Source organism: Nuphar pumila, chromosome 1 (genome assembly GCF_984573655.1).
Source record: "Nuphar pumila chromosome 1, dmNupPumi1.hap1.1, whole genome shotgun sequence".
NCBI lineage: Eukaryota > Viridiplantae > Streptophyta > Magnoliopsida > Nymphaeales > Nymphaeaceae > Nuphar > Nuphar pumila.
The window spans coordinates 24,539,372-24,565,356 of NC_143249.1; the positions used below are offsets into that span (position 1 = coordinate 24,539,372).

General features: G+C 36.6%; 1 protein-coding gene across 1 annotated transcript; it reads right to left on the reverse strand.

The window, feature by feature from the left end:
- Nucleotides 1-24,573, reverse strand: LOC149848386 (FAD/NAD(P)-binding oxidoreductase family protein). The gene is made up of 9 exons (XM_089994064.1): nucleotides 24,378-24,573; nucleotides 22,912-23,135; nucleotides 12,811-12,921; nucleotides 11,912-11,965; nucleotides 9,556-9,843; nucleotides 8,572-8,763; nucleotides 8,330-8,488; nucleotides 1,461-1,697; nucleotides 1-461 (listed from the first exon to the last, which is right to left on the reverse strand). Exons 1-9 carry the CDS (start codon nucleotides 24,511-24,513, stop codon nucleotides 147-149), a joined length of 1,716 nt encoding a protein of 571 aa, XP_089850190.1. The 5' UTR covers nucleotides 24,514-24,573; the 3' UTR covers nucleotides 1-146.
- Between the last annotated feature and the right edge of the window lie 1,412 nt (nucleotides 24,574-25,985).

Below are 25,985 nucleotides of genomic sequence, written 5' to 3' on the forward strand. Positions count from 1 at the left end.
CAAGATGAGAAATTTTTTTTTTTATGACGAACTTTCTCGCCGCTGAAGTAGGTAATCTCCAGCTCGGGTCACTGACACCCAAGCTCTTAGAGAGCCCACCAATAAGATGAGAAACATTTTCTATGGACTTTCAACTCAGCATGGAATTAAATCCCAATAGCATCCAAAAGTTCTTTGTGTTGAGAAACAGAGACCAAGGAATTGGCAACTATTGCACCACTAGCTGCAACAGCAGGGATACCAATGCCTGGAAATGTGGAATCCCCACAACAGAAAAGCTGCGGAATTGGTGTTGAATGTCCTGGGAATGTGTCCTCATCTGCACGTATAGCAGGACCATATGTTCCCCTATTCCTTCGCAAAAACCTTTGGTGAGTCAAAGGAGTACCAACTAATTTCACTTCGCATTTATCGCGGTCAAATCCTAGCCCGAGCACACGTTCAACAGCTTGCCACATGACCTAACAGAAGAAATAAATCAGGCCTAACATTTAGCAGCTTACCCTCCAATATATGATATGGAAAAACATTACAGTATGCATTTAAGCATGGAATGCACATGTTAAATGCAAATTTGAAAAGCTACAACTGAGATTGTTATAGACCAATTAGCCTCTGGGCTAACTTAAGCACTGACAACAATCCAATTAGAAGATTAGCATAGGGCTAACATTTTCTTGTTAGGCTTAGCCCCAAAAGAGGAAGGATTGATGTTTGCTTCCACTTTAATGAAATTATTGCCAAACATGTCTCTCAAGGTTTGAGAAACAACAAATGAAACTTGTGCAATGCAACTTATGCAAAAAAAATGAGGTATAATGGCAAAGAGATTGGCCATGCATATCCAAGGATGAAATTGTCCTCATAAATACATGCAATTTTCCACTTCAGTAAGAACAACCATTTTGTCCTGAACTAGGCTAAACTTCTTACATTGATAACCAGTAAAGAGGTAATGGCAAGATATCACATATTCTATTTAAAAGTATGTTATGAGCATTTATCTGTCAAGAATTCATGCATTTTGGGAAATTGATGCAAATTTTAAATAATGACAATCCACAGGTTATGCATGCATATATGAAGTATATACTTTTTTTTTAACACAAGGTCCAAAGGTAGAAAGCCAGGACAAAAGCTGAGATCAAGTACGAAAAAGATGGATCAAACAACCTAAACCACTAGTATCTTATTTTTTTCCAATTATTATATCAAATTGAAGCTGGCCAACCAAGCCAAACTGTTTCATATATAAATCTTAACCTAACAAAGAGAAGCAACATGTGATGTTGGATATTAATATCCTGGACTTGGTATTTTGAATTGCAATTATTATAATTTCTGGAAATGAAGAGAGCTCAAAATCACGATAAGCTGAACCTGTTGATAAGCATACTACCATAATATTCTAGGGAATGGGTTAAATATTGTATTTAAAGGAGTAATAAATTTATAGATACCTCAGATCTTTCAGCCTTAAGCTTTTTGTACTCTGAACTTCTGCGATCTAGTCCTTCCCATAAGCCATAAGGCTCAGTCCCAGGAGTATATGCATGCAATACATGCTTCCCACTGGGGGCCAAATCTTTACCTAGCACACTAGGTATAGATATCAAAACAACATTTTGATCAGCATCCACTCCTCTATTCCAATCATTTACAACAATATGATGTATGCCCAAGTCCTCAGGCATGTCCTGTTCAATGAAGATGCTTTAAAAGTTTAGGAATAAAATATACTTAAAGATGTTGAAAGCTTCATAAAAACATTTTATCAAGCATGAATATGGCAACCATCCACCTGCATTAGGCATGACATCAAACAAACAAGATAAAATAGTGAAAAAATGATTCACAATTAGATATATTCTCATATCTAATATCCCACACAAAGAATACACATCTGAAGTCTGATTACATATGCTACAGTTAAGTTCATGATATATTTCTTTTAGTACACAATTGTGATGTCATACCCTTCAAACATTATCATATTCACATTAGGGTGTCACAGACAACCAAACCAAACAGAAATATTCAGGTAAGGATGGATAGATAGCTTATGAGGATTTAATAGTTTATTTTGCATTTAAATGTTTGTTTCCAATGGCATAATGATGATGACAATAACAATAATTATTATTATTAGATGATGAAGATTGTTTCCTACTAATGCTGCTAGCAGTTGGACAACATACATGCCATAGGCTCATATTCAATGCTTTAACATGAATTGATTTGATTTTTAACATAGACATACATAAGCGTGGATATGTTGAACTTTTATTGTATCCCCACTTAAAGAAAGAGATGAGAACTTTGAAACTTTATTTATGAAGGCCTCTGATTTTCAGAGCTTATAATTACAAAGTGAGAAGGGAAAGGAGAGGGAGAAAAGATGATAGCTTGAATCTTAAGACTTGTATCTTCATCTCAATTGTGGTTACAAACTTCATGAGGCTCTCATCATTTTCTTGAATTTGACCTTTATGATGGTCCTTTGTACCTTTGTATTTATAGAGATTCTAATATACATGATCCTTAAACTTAGCATCATACTATGGTGAAATAACTTTCATAATTTCACAGTGGTGCTACTTTTCTTAATAGATTTTTGTTTGGTTTCCGATCTCGCTGTTTGCACCTTTTGAGGCCTTGTAGGATTTTGTTGACACGTGTGTGGAAGTGTAAGCACAGGCTAGTAATGGGTAGGTATTTTGGGTGGGTGGGGGGGGGGGGAGTCGGGTTCAGTTTAAGAACTTGCACTATATGAAACATGCAAGTTGGACTAGCAATTTGAGATTTGTGTAATTATTGAGTAGGGGTCGGTGAAAATACCAGTTAAGTTTTCTAATTCAACTTTTATTCTTACTCGAACATAACTTTCAAGATGAGGAATTTGCACTTTGTTGCAAGTGAGGGTAACGATATTATTCTTACCATTGTATGGGTATCATGGAGATTAAGGTTAGATTCTGAACTTGCACTATGCAGGTGCAGTAAAATATGTAATTTTACCATTATCTGGGCGATTATGAAGGTTATGAGTAGAGCTAAATTAAGCAAAAACAAGCATTTATTTTTACCACTACTTGCGAAGGATGTGCAAAACTCCGCCTGTGTAGTTATACACTGCCGGTCCCAAGCCCGGATAAAGGAGGAGGGTTGCGGTAGGCCTGTGACAGCCAGCATAAAAACTTTGTCATATCCTATGAAAATGAACCAATATGAGAATTTCGTTGGGGCGTTCCCTACTAAGCGACGCGCTGTACTCTCTAGGCCCGGAGGCAGTGATAAATGTGCAAGGGTTGCTAGGTCGTCGCCCAGAAGCGACGCGTCACACCGGCGCCCAGGTGTGGTATCAAATAGGCAAGGGTTCCCTCACTTTGTTGGACGGGTGGGGGTAAAGAAGTTAGTCCAAGACCATAAAATTAGGTTAGCCACTTGGAACATAGGGTCTTTAACTGGTAAGTTGGTAGAGTTAGTAGATGTTATGTGTAGGAGAAAGATTGATATTTTATGTCTTCAAGAGACCAAATGGGTAGGTGAGAAAGCTAAAGTGATAGAACCTTGGGGATATAAGATTTGGTATACAGGAATAAATAGGAATAGGAATGGAGTAGGGATTGTTATGAGTCATCAGTTTATAGATAATGTAGTTGAGGTCCGTAGGAAGGGTGATAGAATTTTACTTATTAAATTAGTATTAGGTATGGATATTATTAACACTTGGTAACACTTGGTTTAGGAAGAGGGAGTCTCACCTAGTAACATTTAAAAGTGGGGTTAATACGAGTCAGATAGATTTTTTCCTACTTAGAAAGAGAGATAGGGGTTGTTGCATCGATTGTAAGGTTATACCAGGAGAAAGTGTAGCTACACAACATAGAGTCTTAATTTTAGATCTTAGAATTAGACAATGCCGCAAAAGGGATAGACATAGGATAGATCCTAGAATTAAGTGGTGGGCACTGAAAGGAGCTAAACAAGGAATGTTTGTAGAGCAGGTAGTTAAGGAAGTTGATTGGTGTCTCGAGGAGGATTCAGAATCAATGTGGAATAAGATAGCGGGTGGTATGAGAAAAGTAGCTAAGGAGGTATTGGGTGAGTCTAAAGGCGGTGCACCACTAGGTAAGGATACATCATGGTGGAACGAGGATGTCAAATTAGCTATTAAGGTTAAAAGAGAGTGTTATAGAAATCTAAGTAAGAGTCGTGATAATGAGAATTTGGAGAAGTATATGATAGCAAAGAAGGAAGCTAAAAAAGTTGTTCGAAACGCGAGGGCTAAGGTATATAAGGAGGTTTATGACAAGTTGGATACCAAAGAAGGCGAGAAGGATATTTATAGGCTTGCAAAGATGAGAGATAGGAAATCGAAGGATTTGGGTATGGTTAGATGTATCAAAGATGAAACGCAAAGGGTTTTAGTCAAAGATGAGGAGATTAAGGAGAGATGGAAAGATTATTTTGATAAGCTATTTAATGATAGTCATGCTCAAGATCTTGGAGACTTCTCCATTCCTTTTCATGAGATAAATCGTGACTTCATGCGCAAGATTCAAAAGAAAGAAATTGCAGAGGCTTTGAAGAAAATGAAATCAAGAAGGGCAGTTGGCCCAGATGGTATACCTATCGAGGCTTGGAAATGCTTGGGAGAGAAAGGTTTAGAATGGTTGACAAATCTTTTTAACTTGATTTGGCGAACAAATAAGATGCCTAATGAGTGGAGAAAGAGTACTTTGGTGCCTTTATATAAGAATAAGGGTGATATACAAGATTGCACAAACTATCGTGGTATAAAACTCATGAGTCATACTATGAAACTTTGGGAGAGGGTGATTGAGTCTAGGTTGAGGAAGGTTGTCATGATATCGGAGAATCAATTTGGTTTTATGCCTGGAAGATCAACTATGAAAGCTATACATCTTCTTAGACAACTTATTGAAAGATATAGAGAGAGGAACAAAGATTTGCATATGGTTTTTATTGATTTAGAGAAGGCATACGATAGAGTACCTAGGGACGTTCTCTGGTGGACAATGATGAAGAAAGGTGTTTCTCTCAAGTACATTAGTATAATTAAAGATATGTATGAAGGAGTAGTAACCAATGTCCGCACTTGTGGAGGGGTGACAACCAATTTTCCGATAACGGTTGGGTTACATCAAGGATCTGCTTTAAGCCCTTTCCTATTTGCGATAGTGATGGATGAGATTACGAGATCAATTCAAGAAAATGTACCGTGGTGTATGTTGTTTGCTGATGATATTGTTTTGATTGATGAGTCTAGAGCTGGGGTTAATGCTAAGTTAGAATTATGGAGACTGACATTGGAAGCTAGAGGTTTTAAGTTGAGTAAGAGTAAGACTGAATATATGGAATGTCGGTTTAGTAAGCAACGAAGTAGTGATGGGAGTGTAGTGAAGCTTGGTGAGCAAGATATACCGGTGAATGATTATTTCAAATATTTGGGATCCATCATTCAAAAGTATGGAGAAATTGATGGAGATGTAAATCATAGGATAAAGGTTGGGTGGATGAAATGGAAAAGTGCTACTGGAGTGTTGTGCGATCGTAGAATGCCATTGCGGTTGAAGGGAAAGTTTTATAGGACGACTATTAGACCCGCTTTACTATATGGTACGGAATGTTGGGCTGCCAAGAGACATCATATTCAAAAAATGAGTGTAGCTGAGATGCGGATGCTTAGATGGATGTGTGGAAATACAATAAAAGATAAGATTCGGAACGAAGAGATACGTAAGAAGGTAGGTGTTGCACCCATTGAAAATAAGATGCGAGAGAATCGTTTACGGTGGTTTGGACATATTCGGCGAAGGCCTAATGATGCTCCAGTTAGAAGGTTGGAGAAATGGGAAAATATATTAGTTAAAAGAGGTCGGGGTAGGCCTAGGAAGACTTGGATGGAGATGATAGGAAAGGATATGAATGCTTTGAACCTCACCGAGGACATGGCGTTGGATAGAAATGATTGGAGGAAAAGGATTCATGTGGAAGACCCAAAATGAATTTCTTTTTTGGTTCATATCGCTGACCCCAATTGTTTTGGGATGAAGGCGTAGTTGTTGTTGTTGTTGTTGTTGTTTGCGAAGGATGTGCAAGTAATGTTAAATTTGAGACCTGCACAATGTAAGTGCAAGTAGAATTCTTACTTTTGCCACTTCCATGGAATGTGAAAGTTGGCAGGCCAACTCTTTTTTGTTTCTTTTCAATCACTTGCAGACATGAATTTATGCAAGTAAATTTGAGTGCACTTGCATGTGTGGATGTAGTTCCTCACCTATGTCACATAGGTGCGGGTGCGGATGCAGCACTTTAAAAAAACTTGGGTGTGGGGGTGCGGGGAGGGTATATATATATATATATATATATATATATATATATATATATATATATATATATATATATATATATATATATATATATATATATATATATATTTAACAGTTTTAAGTTAACACTACGTGTATGTGTGTGCATTTATGTATTTATATATATAATATAGATAAAACTGGACTTGGTTAGGGTTAACTGAATCTACTTTTGGACAGAAATGGACCTCAGTGTGGTTGACTTCACCTGGCACAAAGGAAGCCATGTCCAAGTGTCGCACCCACATGGGTGCGGGTGCGGTGCCCTGTTAGACGAGTCCGTGTTACATAGTTCCTCACTAAATTGAATTCATCTATTTTTTTTGGGTGCATACAATCGCAACTTGAAGACACTTGGTATGATGCAGACGTTTTCTGAACATAAGACTTGGGGATATGACCATTTAGGTCAATATCTTGAAGGGAAATTATAAATCATCATGATTTGTGAACATTAAATAATAAACTGGGCTGAAAATCAAAATGAACATAATGACACTGAAAAAAGAACCTCAAAATAAATGAAAAATGTCAGAAAACAGATAAAGACAAAGACTGTTGACCATGTCTGACATAGGTTTGATTATGCCCTTGAAGAGTAAGACGTCCACCAAGTGTCAGGTTGTGGTGACATGAGACACACATGCTAAGTGTTCATGTAACATAGAAAGAACATCATTATTGATAGGAAAGGAATAAAGAAGAAACAAAAACTCCAACAAAAATAAAATAGAATTAGGAAAGAAATAAATGGTCCACATGAAAGAAGCAGAAAATATATAGGACTGATTTAGGGTGACTTAAAAAAATAGAAAATTCAAAATGAGAAGTTTGACCAAGTTATGAACAATTAAAAACCCTCTACGTCTCCAACTACTGTAACAACGTAGCAGAGGCAAGTTCATCAAATTCTTCTCCCCATTGTAACAGCTAGAAACACATTTTTACACAGAGGACAAAAGTATGGCTTTGGTGACAAAACATGTCTGCTCCACTTTTGGAGATAGTGCATATTCCCCAATACTGTCATTGCCACTAAGAGATGATAGACACCATACTTTCAAAATATCATTTCTAAAATAAGAACAAAAGAAATCTCAAGAACACAAAAAAATGATGAGAATATTCAATAAAGCGTCTAATTAATTACATCCCAATAAATGCTTAAACTAATTCAACTCAGATACTGAAGACAGAATGATGAAAATATATTTAAATCTTCCAAAGATAATTTTCTTGACATCAACAAAAATAGCTAAAGTCATTCATTTCCTTCATGCATGTCTAAATGATTACATTTTACCTCATAAAGCCATCATGCTGAATCTTAGATAGTTTCCTACTGCAAAAATTAGCAGCTAAATCCATGTGGATTGCAGTTATCGCGTTATTCCCTCTATCAATTTTTTGGAGTTTCACGTAATCATTAAAATTTACTACATTAGAACTAAAATACCAAGTCAAAACATCACTTCAGAGAAAATGTAAAATGATCACCTAAAAGTATTTGGAAACCTACGGAAGGTGTATGGTTCATATTGTAGATTTCCACCAAAAGAGGCAACACCCTAAGTAATTTACCATTAATGTACCATAAATCATGCTTTTATAGTTTCTAAGCCAAATATACATGTAGAAAGCTATAAATTTAATAAATTTCTATATATCATTGATGCCTGAAACTGGGAATTGAGATTAATAAGAACTCACAGATTTATGATTTAAATAGTTTCCATGCCTATTTAACCATGATTTTCCACAAAATACTATTCAACACATTAGCACTTTACAATACCCAGATAGTTTCTGCATGGCTAGCACTAAAACCAACTTCTCTAATGCCAGCAGTGACTATGGCAAGCCCATGAAATAGCACTTTCAGATGTCACAAAATCAAAGGGGAAATAATTCAGTTAATGTTAAAAGAAACTTACCTTTGCATCAAAGCCAAGATGAAGGTGCAAGAATGATTCACATTGTGGGGTCTTATTAATTTTCTCTCTGTACAAATGTGGAACACTTTCTGCAGGTAACAAATTCAAAGTGTCCCACATAGATGCATTGCTAACCACGGCTCTCTTAGCACGAACAGACTGCAGCCAACATATGTGCACTGCTGAACATTATCACATATCATCTTCCAAATGTAAAGGGTTTACAAAGGGAAATTACTGACCAAACCACTTGATAGCCGGACTCCAACAGCACGACCATTTTCAACAATAACACTATCAACATGGTTTCCCAATGATAGTCTTCCACCAAATTTTTTTATTCCACGGACGAGAGCATCAACAATTGCACCACTCCCATGAAGAGGGTATTCAAGCGAGCTCCCTGGCTTATACCATTCTGCAAACATGTATACCTGCAATATCATAACAAACAGATGTAGGCATATTAACAAAGCAGAGTATGACCTAATATAGCATATAGTTTGATATATAAATCTTCACTCATACAGATTCATGAGGCAAAGGTTTTACATGATATAAGAAGTCATAGGCAGTTGAGAATAGTTCTCACTTAAAATCAATGACAGACAAGCTGACTCACAGATGCAAACAATTTTATGCATATCAGCTATGGTCGTACATTCCATGACTATAATGTGAAAGCACATTTCTAAATGCTAACCAACTGTGACACACGTTCTTTTTTTATATTACTGGGTTGATACTTTGATCCGGTCCATTGTCAACTGGTTAATGTATATCTGATAACTTCAAGCTTATGGAAGAAATGAAGTCAAGATTTTGTTGTGAACCATTAACCATGTAACTACCATATCATGGATCTCAATCATATTGATGTAAGTTATACTAAAGTAGAAGTCAGACTAAATTATCAACTTGAAGATGGTCTTTTCAAAGACAATCGGAGCTGAAAAATATAAAATAAGGGAATAATCAAATAAGAACAGTGAAGGCAGAAACCAACCAAACAAAGTGATTGATAACAAGGATCAAAATATTATAATCAATCACAGCGAAAAACATGAGATTGAGCACATCTTGTTTCTTACAAACATAATCATTTGTCCGGGTCAAGTCAACCATTCAGGTAAAAAGCACATACATAGACAACTTCCACTGGAAAAGCACAAATAGAAAGATTAGCTAAATTATAGTCAATCTAAGTGGAATAATGTGATAGTTACCATCTCAGCAGAGAGTATACCATTAGATTTCACCCCAGCAAGGAGGAAACACAGAAGGTCCAACCAGTTAAGGATAAAAGGGTCTTTTAGCTTCAAAGATTCAATGACATCTGAGAAAGGCCTGAGGAGCTTAGTGGCGCCAATAGCACCTTGAGGTCCCATTTTGATGAATGATTTCAAGAGTGAAGGGGCATACCGTGCAGCTGCTGTGGAAAGAATACCCCAATCACCTCGAATTGAAAGGGGGGGTAAGGCCATTGCAGCAGCTGACATAGGAATCACAGTGTCCTGAAACAATCCCCAACAGAAAAAGACATAAATTGTATATAGTCCTTCAAACCGATCAAATCTATTCAATTTACCTAAATAAACTAAATCATGAAAACTTGAGACCATAATTCTACCAAATATTGCAGTGAATTACTAAAAGAGAGCTTGCTAAAAAAAATTCCAAAAGAGGTTAATTTTGTTGGGATATTGAATGCAGAAATATATATATCAGTGTTATCAAAAACGCGCCTTGAGGTGCAAAAGGCACGCCTCGCCTTGAGGTGCGGCCCTCTGTGCCTCAAGGCGCAGGCCTGAGAAGAAGAAGTTTTTTTTTATTTTTAATTACATTTAATTATTTTTTAGTTAGTTTCTTTACTTCTTATATGTTAATCTCATATATTTTAACTTTTATAGGTTAATCTCATATTTTTTTAGTTTTAATTAGTTTTTAGTTAGTTTCTTTACTTCTTATATGTTAATCCCATATATTTTAACTTTTATAGGTTAATCTCATATTGTTTTAGTACTTATTTGAGATTTTCTATTGCTTATTGGTTGTTGCTTTATAGGACACTATATTTTTCAATTATATAATTAGTTTTTCAGCTATGTAATCAGTTTCTTAGTTATTTTTATATGTTAATCTCATATTTTTTAGTACTTATTTGAGATTTTTTATTTCTTATTGGTTTTACTCTAAGTCACACGGACTCGGCTAAAAGGTCGACGCACCCGCGTTGACATGCCCCGACACTGGTGCGGCTTTGGACACGGGGCGGACACGGTCAACTAAGTGTCAGACTCGGTCAACGCACCGGGGCCGAGTTTGTGCGTGGTCAGCGGGCAAGTCCAGGGGGGGCCGCCCCTGGCGGGGTGTTATAGGGGGGCAGTGCCCCCCCCCCCCCCCCCCCCAAGATTTTTTTTTTAAATTCCGCAGCCCATTTCATAGGGCAATTTTTTTTTTTTAAATTCCAAAAAAATGGACCGAAATGACCCTGGGTGCGGTCAACGTACCCAGGGTCGGGTTGACCACACCCAGTGCCGCACCCGCGTCGACGCGGGTGAGGCACCCTGCTAGCCGAATCCCTGTTACATAGTCTGGAATACTTTGAGCATAGACCATCCTCGCACCTTCTAGCTCCAACTAGATTCAACAATTCTTTTAGTCTCTTCATCTAACATCCACGATGAAAATCTAAACATCTTTCTCCCTTGACATTGAAAATTGCTTTGTCCAAAAGAAGCATATTGTGGTCCCATACAGATCCCATAGCAAATTTTCAAGCTCGTGCCCTGCATGATGTTAATCCAACATTAATTTTACTGAGCATTTATCATGTTTACATAGGTCATTTTGGTCACTGTTTCCGTCATTAGACCATTTAAATTTGCTTTAGGGTCATTAATTTCTTTCAAATTACAATTAGCAATGAAATTCCTCAGCTGGTTGGAATATCCAAGAGTTGGAGGCTTACCAGTCTTTCGAGTAGGGTTAGTGACAGCTAAAATCCCCCATAAAAAGCCAAGTTTGTCTTTCCTTAATATGAGTCTCGAGAAGATAACGACCAATGGCATAGGGAAGGATGGTTCTTCAAGTAATACCCAACCACCCTAACTACTTCACTATTGCCAGTCTTCTCAGTATGGACAATGACATATTTGTTTACCTTCATTAGAATTCAACTTTTTAGCATTTTAGAGTTCTAGACACAGGGGGACTTGTAATGTCATAGGGTGAAAAAGCTTACTGCCTCAGAAATTTATCAGAATAACTTGTCAAAAAGAGAGAGAGAGAACTGCAGTTGAATTCTGCCCTTGAAAGTTGATCATTAAATGTGACAAAAGAAAAAACCACAATTTTAGAGTAAGGGCCAATGTTTGTATCACAGATACCTGGTTAGGCCATTTTGACACAAACTAGAGTATATGGAATAAAAAAATATGATGTCAACTGAAACATTTTCTAAGACTTGATTTAATGAACTTGTGCAAACAACAATAAAGGAGAAATAGAGACCACCTATATCAATATCATCGGTTATGATAATATTATTGAAATAGATGGAACAAGCAAATTCATGCTTACAAGAAGTTGCCTCCATTCACGAACTGCATCTGCACCAACATACATTTTGAGGTCCTGAATGGAAATGAAAATGGCATATGTTGAAATCATCTAAAAGTCAAACTTCTGAGTGACTGCAATATAGAAACAATTCCAATAAAGAAAAGATAGCCTTTGATTGACAGCATACACTAAGTCACTTTCTACATAGCCAGACAATTTGAAGACACTAAAGTGACTTACACGACAAAAATTAAGTGAATGCAAATGAAAGTGCCCACATCATACATCAAAACATTTTTTGAAGCTAAATAATTTTTCCTTGTAGAATTAAATCATTAAGGGCACATGCTTAGATCGCTCTGAGAATCACTCCCTCCAGTTTTGGAGAGAATGGTTCTCACGAGAGCCAAAATCTGATGTGAGTGCAAACATGGGAAAATGGTCCTCCTATGGTTGCATGACAGAATGGACAAAAAAGAAAATGATTCCTCAATTTTGAGATAAAGGGAGCCACTGGGTTGATCCAGTGACTCTGTTTCTACAGAGAAAGATTCTCATTTGATTTTGAATCACTCTCAAAGTGCTTACAAATGTGACCTATGTATAATGACAATGTCATGTTGGCTTAAATAAATATGGTATATCATGTGTTACCATATATAATACATGCAATAAGACCATGGATGTGTAAATCATAAACAAATATAATAACTAACCATATCCATAATGCATGAACATGATGCAGTGATTAGTTTATATATCCTCACAGTGCAGTCCAACAAGGCATCATAAGAACAAGCTTTTAAAGGGCAAACAGCACCAAATGTTAAGATAATTTATTTCATGGTTCATAGTTGAATCAATGTTTTTGACCAATTGATGCAAAAGTCAAAGAACACTACTAAGAAAACACTTACATCGACAAACTCTGTAGGTCCTATGCGGGTGAGAAAGTCACCTTCAGGTAGATAGACCATCCATGAGTCATAAGAAGCACAAGGAACAGACTCACCCAGTGCATCCAAAACCTACATGAAGCCAAAACATTTGCTTAATTGAAGAGCAAGAAGTTTCTGTTTAAAATGTATAAAATGCAAAGTTCACAAGAAGTTCATAAAGGAGACATCAAGAGCTCCTAACAACAAAAAGAAACAGAATGCAAAGGAAGAATAATTAAGCATTTCCCTAGAGTTCCAAAAAACAGCAGAAATAAAAACTTGGTTAATAATCATTCATGTAGTAATGTCTTCCAAGTAATGCTTCTTAACAAGAAGAAAGGGAAGCAGAGAAAGGAACAACAATCAGACATTTTCTTAAAGTTTCAAATAAGAAAAAAGTCACAACACGTTAACATTCATTCACATACCAACCACTCCCAAAGAATACCAAACTAGATGAACTAGCTGTTAAAATATGTGTATTATCGTCATTTGTAATCTCGTATATATTTATATTCATATATATATAGATACATATACATATATATATATATATGTATATGTATATCTATATATATATGAATATAAATATATATTCTTTATTCACCCAAAAGGGTATTTCTGTAAATTCCTGTTTTGCGCATATTCCACTTTGGAATATTGCTTGTAATTTTCCTTTTTTATTTTTTTATTTTTCTTCTTTTTCCCTTTTCATTTTCGGCTTTTGTGCCACATAGGGAGGCTCCCCAAAGAGTCGTTGGGGAGCCTCCAACGGTCACATATGTGACCGTTGGGGGCTCCCAACGACTCTCTTGGGAGCCCCCTTTGTGGCTCCTTTTCTTGCTTATAAATAGGGGCTCTCCCCTTTGTATTTTCTCAATTCTTGGGGAGCTTATGCTCCATTGTAATGGGGTTTTCACCCCTTCTCCATTATTCTTCAATGATATGTAACTTATGACTTTAAGTCATATTTTTCCCTTTTTATGGGTTTTATGTATTGGCACATTATGTGCGTGTGTTGTTTCCCTTTAATGGGTATATTTGCACTTTACGTGCATAAGTATGGGTTCATTATTGAACCCAAAGTATTCCAAGTCACTTTCTAACATGGTATCAGAGCAAGGTCACGATGGGGTTGTCTCTTGGTGCAACGGAAAGCGTGTCGCTCAAGAAATGGTGAAGTATTCATTGCTCTTCCTAAAGTATTATGCTTTTGAAGTTATTCGGTATGTATCCCTTTTCCCAAAAAGTATTATGCATTTGAAAGTATGTTTCTTGCATATAGTTTGTTCGTTTTGATGGTCATGATAGTTGAATTATTTCTTTTCACATTTCGTGTGCTCACATATTTTGAAAATATCTCCTTCTAAATTTGGTGAAATCGTTTGTTGTCCAAATATAAAATTCGTGTCTATTTATCGAACTACTTATAGCATATAATAGTAATTTATGTTTTTAAAAATTACCTTCAATTATGTGAGATTTATAGTTCTTAAATAAGTATTCCATGATTGACCTATAAGTTAACTTTTAAAATTATATATGATCTCTTGCTAAAATAATGATCTTTGCTTAAAATTTCTTAATTCTCATATGAACCCTAATTTGATTTGAGTTCCTCTCTTGATTATGGATTTTAGTGCATTTTTTGAAAAATTTGATATAATCATTATATGAGAATCTCTCACATCTAAAGTCTTTGTTGAATCCTAAAGTAGTTCTTGTTAATGATAACTTATAAGAACTCCTAAAAAGTTTTTCAATGTTTCTTTTTTGAAAAATTATTTATGATAAACCATTAGGAAAGATTGTTTTTAAAAAAAGGAATTTCGCACATAGAATGCATAGTTCATCTATTGCATCCTTTTTTTGGTATAAATGATTTCATTTTTCATCCTTATAAACTTGTTGGTTTGTATTTTTCATAAGGTTTCGAAATCTCTTAATAATATCTTTAAAAATGCCTACATTGGCCATAATATAGTTTTAGTTGTCCTCAATTGCACTTGTGAAGCATGTAATTACATAATTAAAACTTGAGAATTTCAAGCATTGCTCTTTTTATAAAGTGCATACTTGCTCACTTTTGTGTATTTTTGTATTGTGTGCACATTTGCTTCTCAAAATATTTGCGCTTGTATGCATTCCCTCTTTTTTATGATATACATGCCTTAGTGCATGTTTGTTTACACCTTGGTGTGTATTTGTTCAAGTATTGTATGAATGCTTTCGTGCACATCTTTTATAAAGCCTTGTGTGCTTACATGTGTATTGTCTCTTCGTAGACATTTTTGCATTATGGAGCCTTTATGCACATTTCTTATTGTGAAAAACATAATGAATTTAGATATTGAGTCCTTTTTAAATCATTGTAAGTGCTTATAGCACTTTGTACGTTTCCGCATATCTCATCTCAATCAAACAACAACAACAACAACAACAACTACGCCTTCATCCCAAAACAATTGGGGTCAGCGATATGAACCAAAAAAGAAATTCATTTTGGGTCTTCCACATGAATCCTTTTCCTCCAATCATTTCTATCCAACGCCATGTCCTTGGTGAGGTTCAAAGCATTCATATCCTTTCCTATCATCTCCATCCAAGTCTTCCTAGGCCTACCCCGACCTCTTTTAACTAATATATTTTCCCATTTCTCTAACCTTCTAACTGGAGCATCATTAGGCCTTCGCCGAATATGTCCAAACCACCGTAAACGATTCTCTCGCATCTTATTTTCAATGGGTGCAACACCTACCTTCTTACGTATCTCTTCGTTCCGAATCTTATCTTTTATTGTATTTCCACACATCCATCTAAGCATCCGCATCTCAGCTACACTCATTTTTTGAATATGATGTCTCTTGGCAGCCCAACATTCTGTACCATATAGTAAAGCGGGTCTAATAGTCGTCCTATAAAACTTTCCCTTCAACCGCAATGGCATTCTACGATCGCACAGCACTCCAGTAGCACTTTTCCATTTCATCCACCCAACCTTTATCCTATGATTTACATCTCCATCAATTTCTCCATACTTTTGAATGATGGATCCCAAATATTTGAAATAATCATTCACCGGTATATCTTGCTCACCAAGCTTCACTACACTCCCATCACTACTTCGTTGCTTACTAAACCGACATTCCATATATTCAGTCTTACTCTTACTCAACTTAAAACCTCTAGCTTCCAATGTCTGTCTCCATAATTCTAACTTAGCATTAACCCCAGCTCTAGACTCATCAATCAAAACAATATCATCAGCAAACAACATACACCACGGTACATTTTCTTGAATTGATCTCGTAAGCTCATCCATCACTATCGCAAATAGGAAAGGGCTTAAAGCAGATCCTTGATGTAACCCAACCGTTATCGGAAAATTGGTTGTCACCCCTCCACAAGTGCGGACATTGGTTACTACTCCTTCATACATATCTTTAATTATACTAATGTACTTGAGAGAAACACCTTTCTTCATCATTGTCCACCAGAGAACGTCCCTAGGTACTCTATCGTATGCCTTCTCTAAATCAATAAAAACCATATGCAAATCTTTGTTCCTCTCTCTATATCTTTCAATAAGTTGTCTAAGAAGATGTATAGCTTCCATAGTTGATCTTCCAGGCATAAAACCAAATTGATTCTCCGATATCATGACAACCTTCCTCAACCTAGACTCAATCACCCTCTCCCAAAGTTTCATAGTATGACTCATGAGTTTTATACCACGATAGTTTGTGCAATCTTGTATATCACCCTTATTCTTATATAAAGGCACCAAAGTACTCTTCCTCCACTCATTAGGCATCTTATTTGTTCGCCAAATCAAGTTAAAAAGATTTGTCAACCATTCTAAACCTTTCTCTCCCAAGCATTTCCAAGCCTCGATAGGTATACCATCTGGGCCAACTGCCCTTCTTGATTTCATTTTCTTCAAAGCCTCTGCAATTTCTTTCTTTTGAATCTTGCGCATGAAGTCACGATTTATCTCATGAAAAGGAATGGAGAAGTCTCCAAGATCTTGAGCATGACTATCATTAAATAGCTTATCAAAATAATCTTTCCATCTCTCCTTAATCTCCTCATCTTTGACTAAAACCCTTTGCGTTTCATCTTTGATACATCTAACCATACCCAAATCCTTCGATTTCCTATCTCTCATCTTTGCAAGCCTATAAACATCCTTCTCGCCTTCTTTGGTATCCAACTTGTCATAAACCTCCTTATATACCTTAGCCCTCGCGTTTCGAACAACTTTTTTAGCTTCCTTCTTTGCTATCATATACTTCTCCAAATTCTCACTATCACGACTCTTACTTAGATTTCTATAACACTCTCTTTTAACCTTAATAGCTAATTTGACATCCTCGTTCCACCATGATGTATCCTTACCTAGTGGTGCACCGCCTTTAGACTCACCCAATACCTCCTTAGCTACTTTTCTCATACCACCCGCTATCTTATTCCACATTGATTCTGAATCCTCCTCGAGACACCAATCAACTTCCTTAACTACCTGCTCTACAAACATTCCTTGTTTAGCTCCTTTCAGTGCCCACCACTTAATTCTAGGATCTATCCTATGTCTATCCCTTTTGCGGCATTGTCTAATTCTAAGATCTAAAATTAAGACTCTATGTTGTGTAGCTACACTTTCTCCTGGTATAACCTTACAATCGATGCAACAACCCCTATCTCTCTTTCTAAGTAGGAAAAAATCTATCTGACTCGTATTAACCCCACTTTTAAATGTTACTAGGTGAGACTCCCTCTTCCTAAACCAAGTGTTTGCTAAGATCATATCATAGGACAAACAAAAATCTAAAATCCTTTCTCCACTTTCATTTCTTTCTCCTATACCATAGCCTCCATGGATATTCTCAAATCCATCCTTACTAATGCCTACATGTCCATTAAGGTCACCGCCGATGAAAAGCTTTTCTCCATAAGATGTCTCTTGTACTACTCCATCTAAATCTTCCCAAAATTGATGCTTAATGGAATCATCTAAACCTACTTGAGGTGCATAAACACTAATAATATTAATAATATCCGTACCTAATACTAATTTAATAAGTAAAATTCTATCACCCTTCCTACGGACCTCAACTACATTATCTATAAACTGACGACTCATAACAATCCCTACTCCATTCCTATTCCTATTTATTCCTGTATACCAAATCTTATATCCCCAAGGTTCTATCACTTTAGCTTTCTCACCTACCCATTTGGTCTCTTGAAGACATAAAATATCAATCTTTCTCCTACACATAACATCTACTAACTCTACCAACTTACCAGTTAAAGACCCTATGTTCCAAGTGGCTAACCTAATTTTATGGTCTTGGACTAACTTCTTTACCCCCACCCGTCCAACAAAGTGAGGGAACCCTTGCCTATTTGACACCACACCCGGGCGCCGGTGTGACGCGTCGCTTCTGGGCGACGACCTAGCAACCCTTGCACATTTATCACTGCCTCCGGGCCTAGAGAGTACAGCGCGTCGCTCAGTAGGGAACGCCCCAACGAAATTCTCATATTGGTTCATTTTCATAGGATATGACAAAGTTTTTATGCTGGCTGTCACAGGCCTACCGCAACCCTCCTCCTTTATCCGGGCTTGGGATTAAATCCGCAACGCTCAGTAGGGAACGCCCCAACCCTCCTCCTTTATCTCATCTCAATCAAAGAATATTTAAAACTTGTTGTATGGGATTTAATCCCAAATCTATAAATTTTCAAGTACTTTTTCCTTGAGTATTGTGTTAAAGTTTTCTTTGTGAACCATTACGGTTCTTATGATTTCTTTGATTAAAAGCTTCTTGTGAAGCATTCTATGAAGTGAAATATATTTTTTATCTCTTTTTTGTGCTTGACCACTTTTGTGGTTTATTTTGCCCTTTAGTGGCCTCTTGTGTATGTGCGTGCTTCTGTGCTTTCGCTTGGAGACGTTGCTCTTTTAAAGATTAGGCATAATTCATGTTTATGCAAAATTGTTTTTGATGGATTATATTGGACCTTTGATTCAATTTGTTAATCGGTCCTCTTTGTAAAAACTTTTTGGAAAATGATTCCTTATGTGTTTATTGCCCTTTTGTGGCATTTATATTTGTCCATCACATGTTATTTAATGCATCATTTATTTGGCCTTATTATTGTCATATTAGAGATATTTGTCGAGGTGAGTTATGGGCACCTCGTGTTGTATCATTTTAGATTGTCCACCTTCCATATTATAGATGGTTGTTGAGGTGAGTTATGGGCACCTTGGGACTCTAAAATAAGTTGTTATTTGATTTCTAATTATGAGTGTGTCACTCATTTTTTCTCTTGTGGCCATTGATATTATGGATGCTTCTATGTAAATGTGATGGACATATGGTGTTTGAAACCTTAAATGCTTTAAGGTATATTTAAAATCAAGGTGTTTTGGGATTATAGCCCAACCTTTTATTTATGAATCTTATGAGTGCATTTGCACATTTGTGATTCCGAATGTTGTGCTTATTGTGCACATGTGTTCTTGTGTTTTTTCACAAGTGTTCTTGGTGTGTGTATGTTCACACATTTGTTCTAAAGAAAATTATTTTTGTTGAAGATACTTTTACATGCATTTATTCCAAAATGTTATTGTTATGAGTATTCATGTTTTAAAAGGAATATTGTTTCATTCGAGGTTTATTTTCATTACAAGTTTATTGCCTCAAAAGCCTTTTCCTTTTATGCCCATTATCTAAGTGTCATCATATGTAGACAAGAATTTTATTACACCTTCGTGTGTTTTTAGCCCTTTGTTGGCTTTTGCTCTCTTGGTCTAGTAGCTGAACACACTTGACTTGAGTGTTTTTATATGTAGACAAGGTACGTTGATTCACACCATGGTGTGTGATTTTTAGCCTATGTTGGCGTTTGTGTCCTTGTTCTAGTCGCTTAGATGTATGCCCATGGTTGGCTTATTTCACTCATTTCAAGTGTCATCTTATGTAGACAAGATATGCATTGTGTTTTAGCCCATGGTTGGCTTATTACTCTTGTTCTAGTAGCTAAACATACTTGTTTTTAAGTGTATTTTTTACGTAGACAAGAGATACTTTTTAGTCTATGTTGGCATGTATTCTCTTGTTCTTGTCGTAGATGCACTTATTTCAAGTATTATTATATGTAGACAAGAGGTTCTTTTACACACCTTTGTGTGTGTCTTTGGCCTTTAATGGTTTTATATTCTTGATCTAGTAGCTTATACACTTGATTTATGGGTTTTGGAGGACTAATGAGGAAGTTGTTTGTAATGGATAAACTATTGTTGAAATTTGCAAAATTTCATTCATGACTTGTGTTTTTCAAGTAACTCATATTTTTGATATGCATATCAAGTTGATTTCTTAGCATTTAATCTATATATTAAGTGCTTATGGTTTTTTTGCCATCCTTATATGCAAAATGTGGATTTTGTCAATTAAGTATGACTTTTATAAATGATTTTAAAACCTTGTGAACTCTTGGGTTTATTTTGCCTAAAGTATGCTTGGAGATTTCTTCTCTCTTGTTTGGGACTTCATTACATGTTTGAAGCATGATCATTAATGAGTTTTTTGAGTATTAATTCATGATAAGTATATGCATATACTCTTTATGGCCTTTTTTGGGCTCTCATTCAATAAAGCATATGTTTTTTATACCTCTTCGTAGGCTTCTTGTGATATCCCTTCGTGGATCTTTTTGTTATTCCCCATTATGGGGTTATATTTGTCCAATGTTGGACCTTATGAATGCATTATGCATTCTTGCAATTTATTTTTGCATAATTTGCTTCCGCTCAGTTTGTTTTAACATGATGTATGATTTTGAAACTTTAAGTATCATTTCTGCATAATTTGCATAATTTCTAACATAGGTCATCCATAATTATGCTAGTTAGAAATGGTCCATTTGAGTAAAAGTGCAAAGATATGTTTTACTTGTTTCTTTGTTGATTCTCCACAGGATCGCTAAAGATGTGGAACATTAGATTCATCATGGATTCGATCGATGGGGAATTGGACTTGAAGACCTAGCTCAAACTGTCATGAAGATAGAGTTTTTCTTAAAGACTTTTGAAGAATTGGACTTCGTCTCAAGACTTCCCTTTGTTTTTCCAAACTTTCGGGTTTTTCCCCGCAAAGTTTGAGGGGGGATGTTAAAATATGTGTATTATCGTCATTTGTAATCTCGTATATATTTATATTCATATATATATAGATACATATACATATATATATATATATATATATGTATATGTATATCTATATATATATATGAATATAAATATATATTCTTTATTCACCCAAAAGGGTATTTCTGTAAATTCCTGTTTTGCGCATATTCCACTTTAGAATATTGCTTGTAATTTTCCTTTTTTATTTTTTTATTTTTCTTCTTTTTCCCTTTTCATTTTCGGCTTTTGTGCCACATAGGGAGGCTCCCCAAAGAGTCGTTGGGGAGCCTCCAACGGTCACATATGTGACCGTTGGGGGCTCCCAACGACTCTCTTGGGAGCCCCCTTTGTGGCTCCTTTTCTTGCTTATAAATAGGGGCTCTCCCCTTTGTATTTTCTCAATTCTTGGGGAGCTTATGCTCCATTGTAATGGGGTTTTCACCCCTTCTCCATTATTCTTCAATGATATGTAACTTATGACTTTAAGTCATATTTTTCCCTTTTTATGGGTTTTATGTATTGGCACATTATGTGCGTGTGTTGTTTCCCTTTAATGGGTATATTTGCACTTTACGTGCATAAGTATGGGTTCATTATTGAACCCAAGGTATTCCAAGTCACTTTCTAACACTAGCATCACCATTCTATGGAGAAATTCACATAAATCTTGAGAGGTATCTGACAATTAGATAAGAGATTCATGAGGAAACTTGCAAGGAAGCACTGCAAGCTCCTTTCTTACACAGTTAAGTGAAAATGCCATAATAAGCATGATCTCACCACAAAGTCAAATCTCTCTAAACATTTGTCATGACATAGTAATGAAGTTCTCAGGTTGATAAAAAAAATGTCAGAAACAAAAAATTGATCAGAAAATTTTCACAAAACATACTATGAGCACAAACTGTAAAATAGTTCAACTACAAGAGTTCTACACCAAAGGAAGCCAAATGACTTCATCACTTGTCAATATTCTGCTCCTAAAAATGACCCAAATTTACCAACAGGGAAGACATTCGAAAGTATGATTCGTGGTGTCTCTAGACGGATTATGTCAATCAAGTTCCACAAGATATATTTAAACCTAAATGGTATCATCTGATTATTTTATATACTAATTTGTCAAACAGGAAGTGCAATTCAATACTATTGTTAAAATATGTATATATATATATTCATAATTTTTGTTGTAATAAGTAATGCCCATCAAGGGCATTTAGTCTTTTTATTTTTTGTATATAGGTCTGTCCAACATATATATTTACAAAAAATATAAAAAACAAAAACAAAACAAAATTGTCCCTATAGGACAGACCTATATACAAAAAGTAAAAAGACTAAAATGTCATTTCTTTAAAAAGAGGAAGAAAAGATAAAGTAGTCATGGAAAGAATAAACACCAAAGCACAATGAACCAAAAGCATAAAATGTCATCACATGGTATTATTCTAGGCAGTAGACCCTTGATGATTTAGAAACCAAGACTCCTCAGCAGTTGGATATGGACAGGTACATGATACACCTGAATACAGTTAATTCAGTTTCGGGACTTTATAGGATGACTCTGTTAAAACTCAAGTAATGTGTCCACTACTTATTATGGGGCATACAAACAAAGGAAATGCACTCAATCTATTACCATAATATTGACTAAATTGGCAAGGTAGGCAAACATGATCATCTGCCTTCATTGTTAAATTGAAAATGTAGTTTCGGACTTCCATAAGAAAAAGGACTGGGATAAATAATCGAAGTATTATTTACATAAAGTTTCATAATGATTGAATCAGACGTAAACAAGAGCTAAGAAATTCACATTAATACTTAAAATAATAGGAAAATAAAATGCACAGTTGTATAATGGGATGCATGATTACCTGTGCAAGTGGATTGGCTTGAAGACCTCTTGACTGAAATCCAGAAAATAATGAAGGTCCAGAGTCAAATTTGTAACCCTTAATCTCAAATGAGTGGGCTGCACCTCCTGGAAGATCATGGCTTTCTAATACAAGAACATCTTGCCCATATTTAGCCAAAAGCCCTGCACAACAAAGCCCTCCAATACCACTTCCTATGACAACAACATCTGCCTCCAATTTTCCTGCAAGTTATGTTGTCAGAATGTGCACAAAGCAAATATGTGGTGTATGAATGTGCATACCAGTTTAGTGTTTGAAAAAAAAAAGGAAGACTGGAAATGACCAAGTTAAACCACCACTCTAGTGACGTGATCAAATTTAGCACGAAGAGAAGTTGGGAAAATGGAGTGAGACCGACTTCTGGAAACCACCATGCTGGAAAAGAAAAATTAAAAAGAAAACGGAAATTCACAGACAAGTACAGTAACTAAGGCCCTTTTAACAAAGAGAGAATTTTATCCCAGTAACAAGCAAAATAGTTTCCTCGCTTTCATGGACTATGGTTTCTGTGGTTCTTGTCAAGATGAACCAAAAATTCTTGATTCCATGGAACAGAATTCAATTCTCCGAATGCAGCAAACGAGTTTTCCAAGTGCAATCCCTACATAAGCAACATTATGTACAATAACCAATTGATGAAAAAACTCCTCACCCTAAAGGGGCGTTCAGATGGACCCATTTATCCAGATAAACAGGATATTAAAAAAATCAGAATTATAGTTTTCATGAATGTGGTCAGTAAAATAAGATAAATAAAAGCAGGATAAATTTAAAAATCCTGGAAAGAGTAATTTCAACTATTAGTTGGAATACAAGAACTGGATATTTATCTTAAAAGACCTACCCATAATGTGGGCCAAGGATGTTTGATGCAACCGCGTCCATATCAGTGGTACAAGTCAAGATATTACACTACGGAGATCAATGCAATAACCCATACTTTTTCTGGATAAGTGGGTGCTCCAAAACACCAAAGGAATCACCTCATCAGGTAAAACGCTACCATTGAACAAAGATATAATGTGCTTCACAACAATCCTAAATCCATGATCACACCAACATACAGAGAACTCTGGAGCTTCCAATTCAATTTCCATCATGATTGAAACCAATTTTCAGAGAGCGAATGAAATCAACTCTCCACAATTGGCAGCCGTAGCCAACAAACCTCTATTGGGTGTTCTTGGCAAGGAAAAAAAAAACATCGAGAAAAATCGGCAGACATATAAAATTTAAGAAATACAAAAACACTCCACAAATCTCGTTCTCAGGAAAATTTCAGCGAGGAAATCTCCCGCAAATTAGATTTTTTTTTGCAAGGAGAAACTCTAGGAAAATATCGGATATGTAAAAACTATATAGAAAAGCGACGCCCATGGGAATCGAACCTTGGCGGGTGCCCCTTCCGGCGGGAAAAGGAATACCTGAAACGCGTTTCGCGTGGGAGTCGGGTGAGACGTGTCCGGCCGAACTCGCCCTGATTTTGCGCCTCCTGCGACGCGGGAATTCCAACTCCCTTCCGGGAATCGCCAATGGACGGCCCAGGACTCCGCACTCCATGCAGATAACGAGCGAGTGGAGTCACAACTCTCTCTCTCTCTCTCTCTGAACCTGCGACTGTGAACTTATACGTACTTGGCGACAAACGTGGCACTTGAGTGGCCAGGCTTGCGAGAAAGCAGATCACGTGCTCGACTCGATCACACATGAACCTGCTCTGTGCCAATTCCTATGTATCTGTGGGCCTCCCTCCTCATCTTCTGTCCAGCCGATATTGGACAGCACGTACTCACTGTAACCCACGTCGAGCACCGCATCTAAAATATAATTTTTTTTTGCCATTTTAGATATTTTTTTTAGCATGGGGGCATATGATTTTTTTATCTTTGATGTTTTGTGGTTGGCAGTTGGTACGACGTGGCAGGTTGGGGTGTTGAAAGTGGAGGCGGGTCGGGTCGGAACCAAATATGAAACTGGATCAAGTGATCCAGATTACCTATCCAAAGAGCAGTGTCGGTGTTCCTTCTTGGCTGTGGGCCCTTTTGTTTTTTGTTTTTTAATGGAGGCCAACAGCCAACGCTGTCTTGAGATTGGCCAGAAAGGTGTTCGAGGAGAGAAGAGGTCCAAGAGAGAAAGTGGGAGAAGGAAATGGCATGAGGAGGGTGCGTCTGTTGGCCCACATTAGTGGGTTAGTGGGTCGTGGCCATGGCACTTCTCACTGGGGCTCATGCATTTGAACTAAGTAGGCCCACTCGTTTCATATGCACGGAGATGATGGGTTATGTCTATCCAAATAACCTTTCTTCAAATCTAACAGTTTATTGGATAGGCTCGTAATTGAGACGTGCGAGATTTTGTGAGAATCGGTTACGCTGAGAATGATGGCAACACACCGAAAGGTGAAACTTGTTTAGTCCATGACTGGAAACACTGTTTAAAACCTCCTGAAGAAAGCCCTACAACACTAATTCCTCTCTCTCTCTCTCTCTCTCTCTCTCTCTCTCTCTCTCTCTCTCTCTCTCTCCACCATCGATCTGATGTACCTCAACGCCACTGCACCTTCAGCATAAGCTCTAGTCAAGGAGGCGGTCAACTTTAGGGCCTGACAGGCATGATAGATTATATATATATATATATAGAGAGAGAGAGAGAGGGGTAGGGATGTCAACGGGTCGGGTTTACCCGGACCAAACCCTATAGAATCTGAGTATGGTGATAAATAAGAAGACCCAATTAAGACAAAGGTCAAGACCCAAAGGTCCGATTAATAAATGGACCTAGGTATAGTTTGTGAAATTTTTATACCAGACCTGGATCTGATCCAAGTCCCAATTAAGACCCACAAATTTTCAATGTAAAAATGATAAAAAAATATTGTTTTACCGCGTATGGTCCAGGTCTGGTTCATCATGTAGTTTTTATCGAGTCCAAGTATGGTTTCTCTTATGGTCAATCCAATTAGATACAGGTTCAGACCAAATATCATACCCAAAAATCAGGGCCAGGACTGGTTCCACCTGGTTCCGAACCAA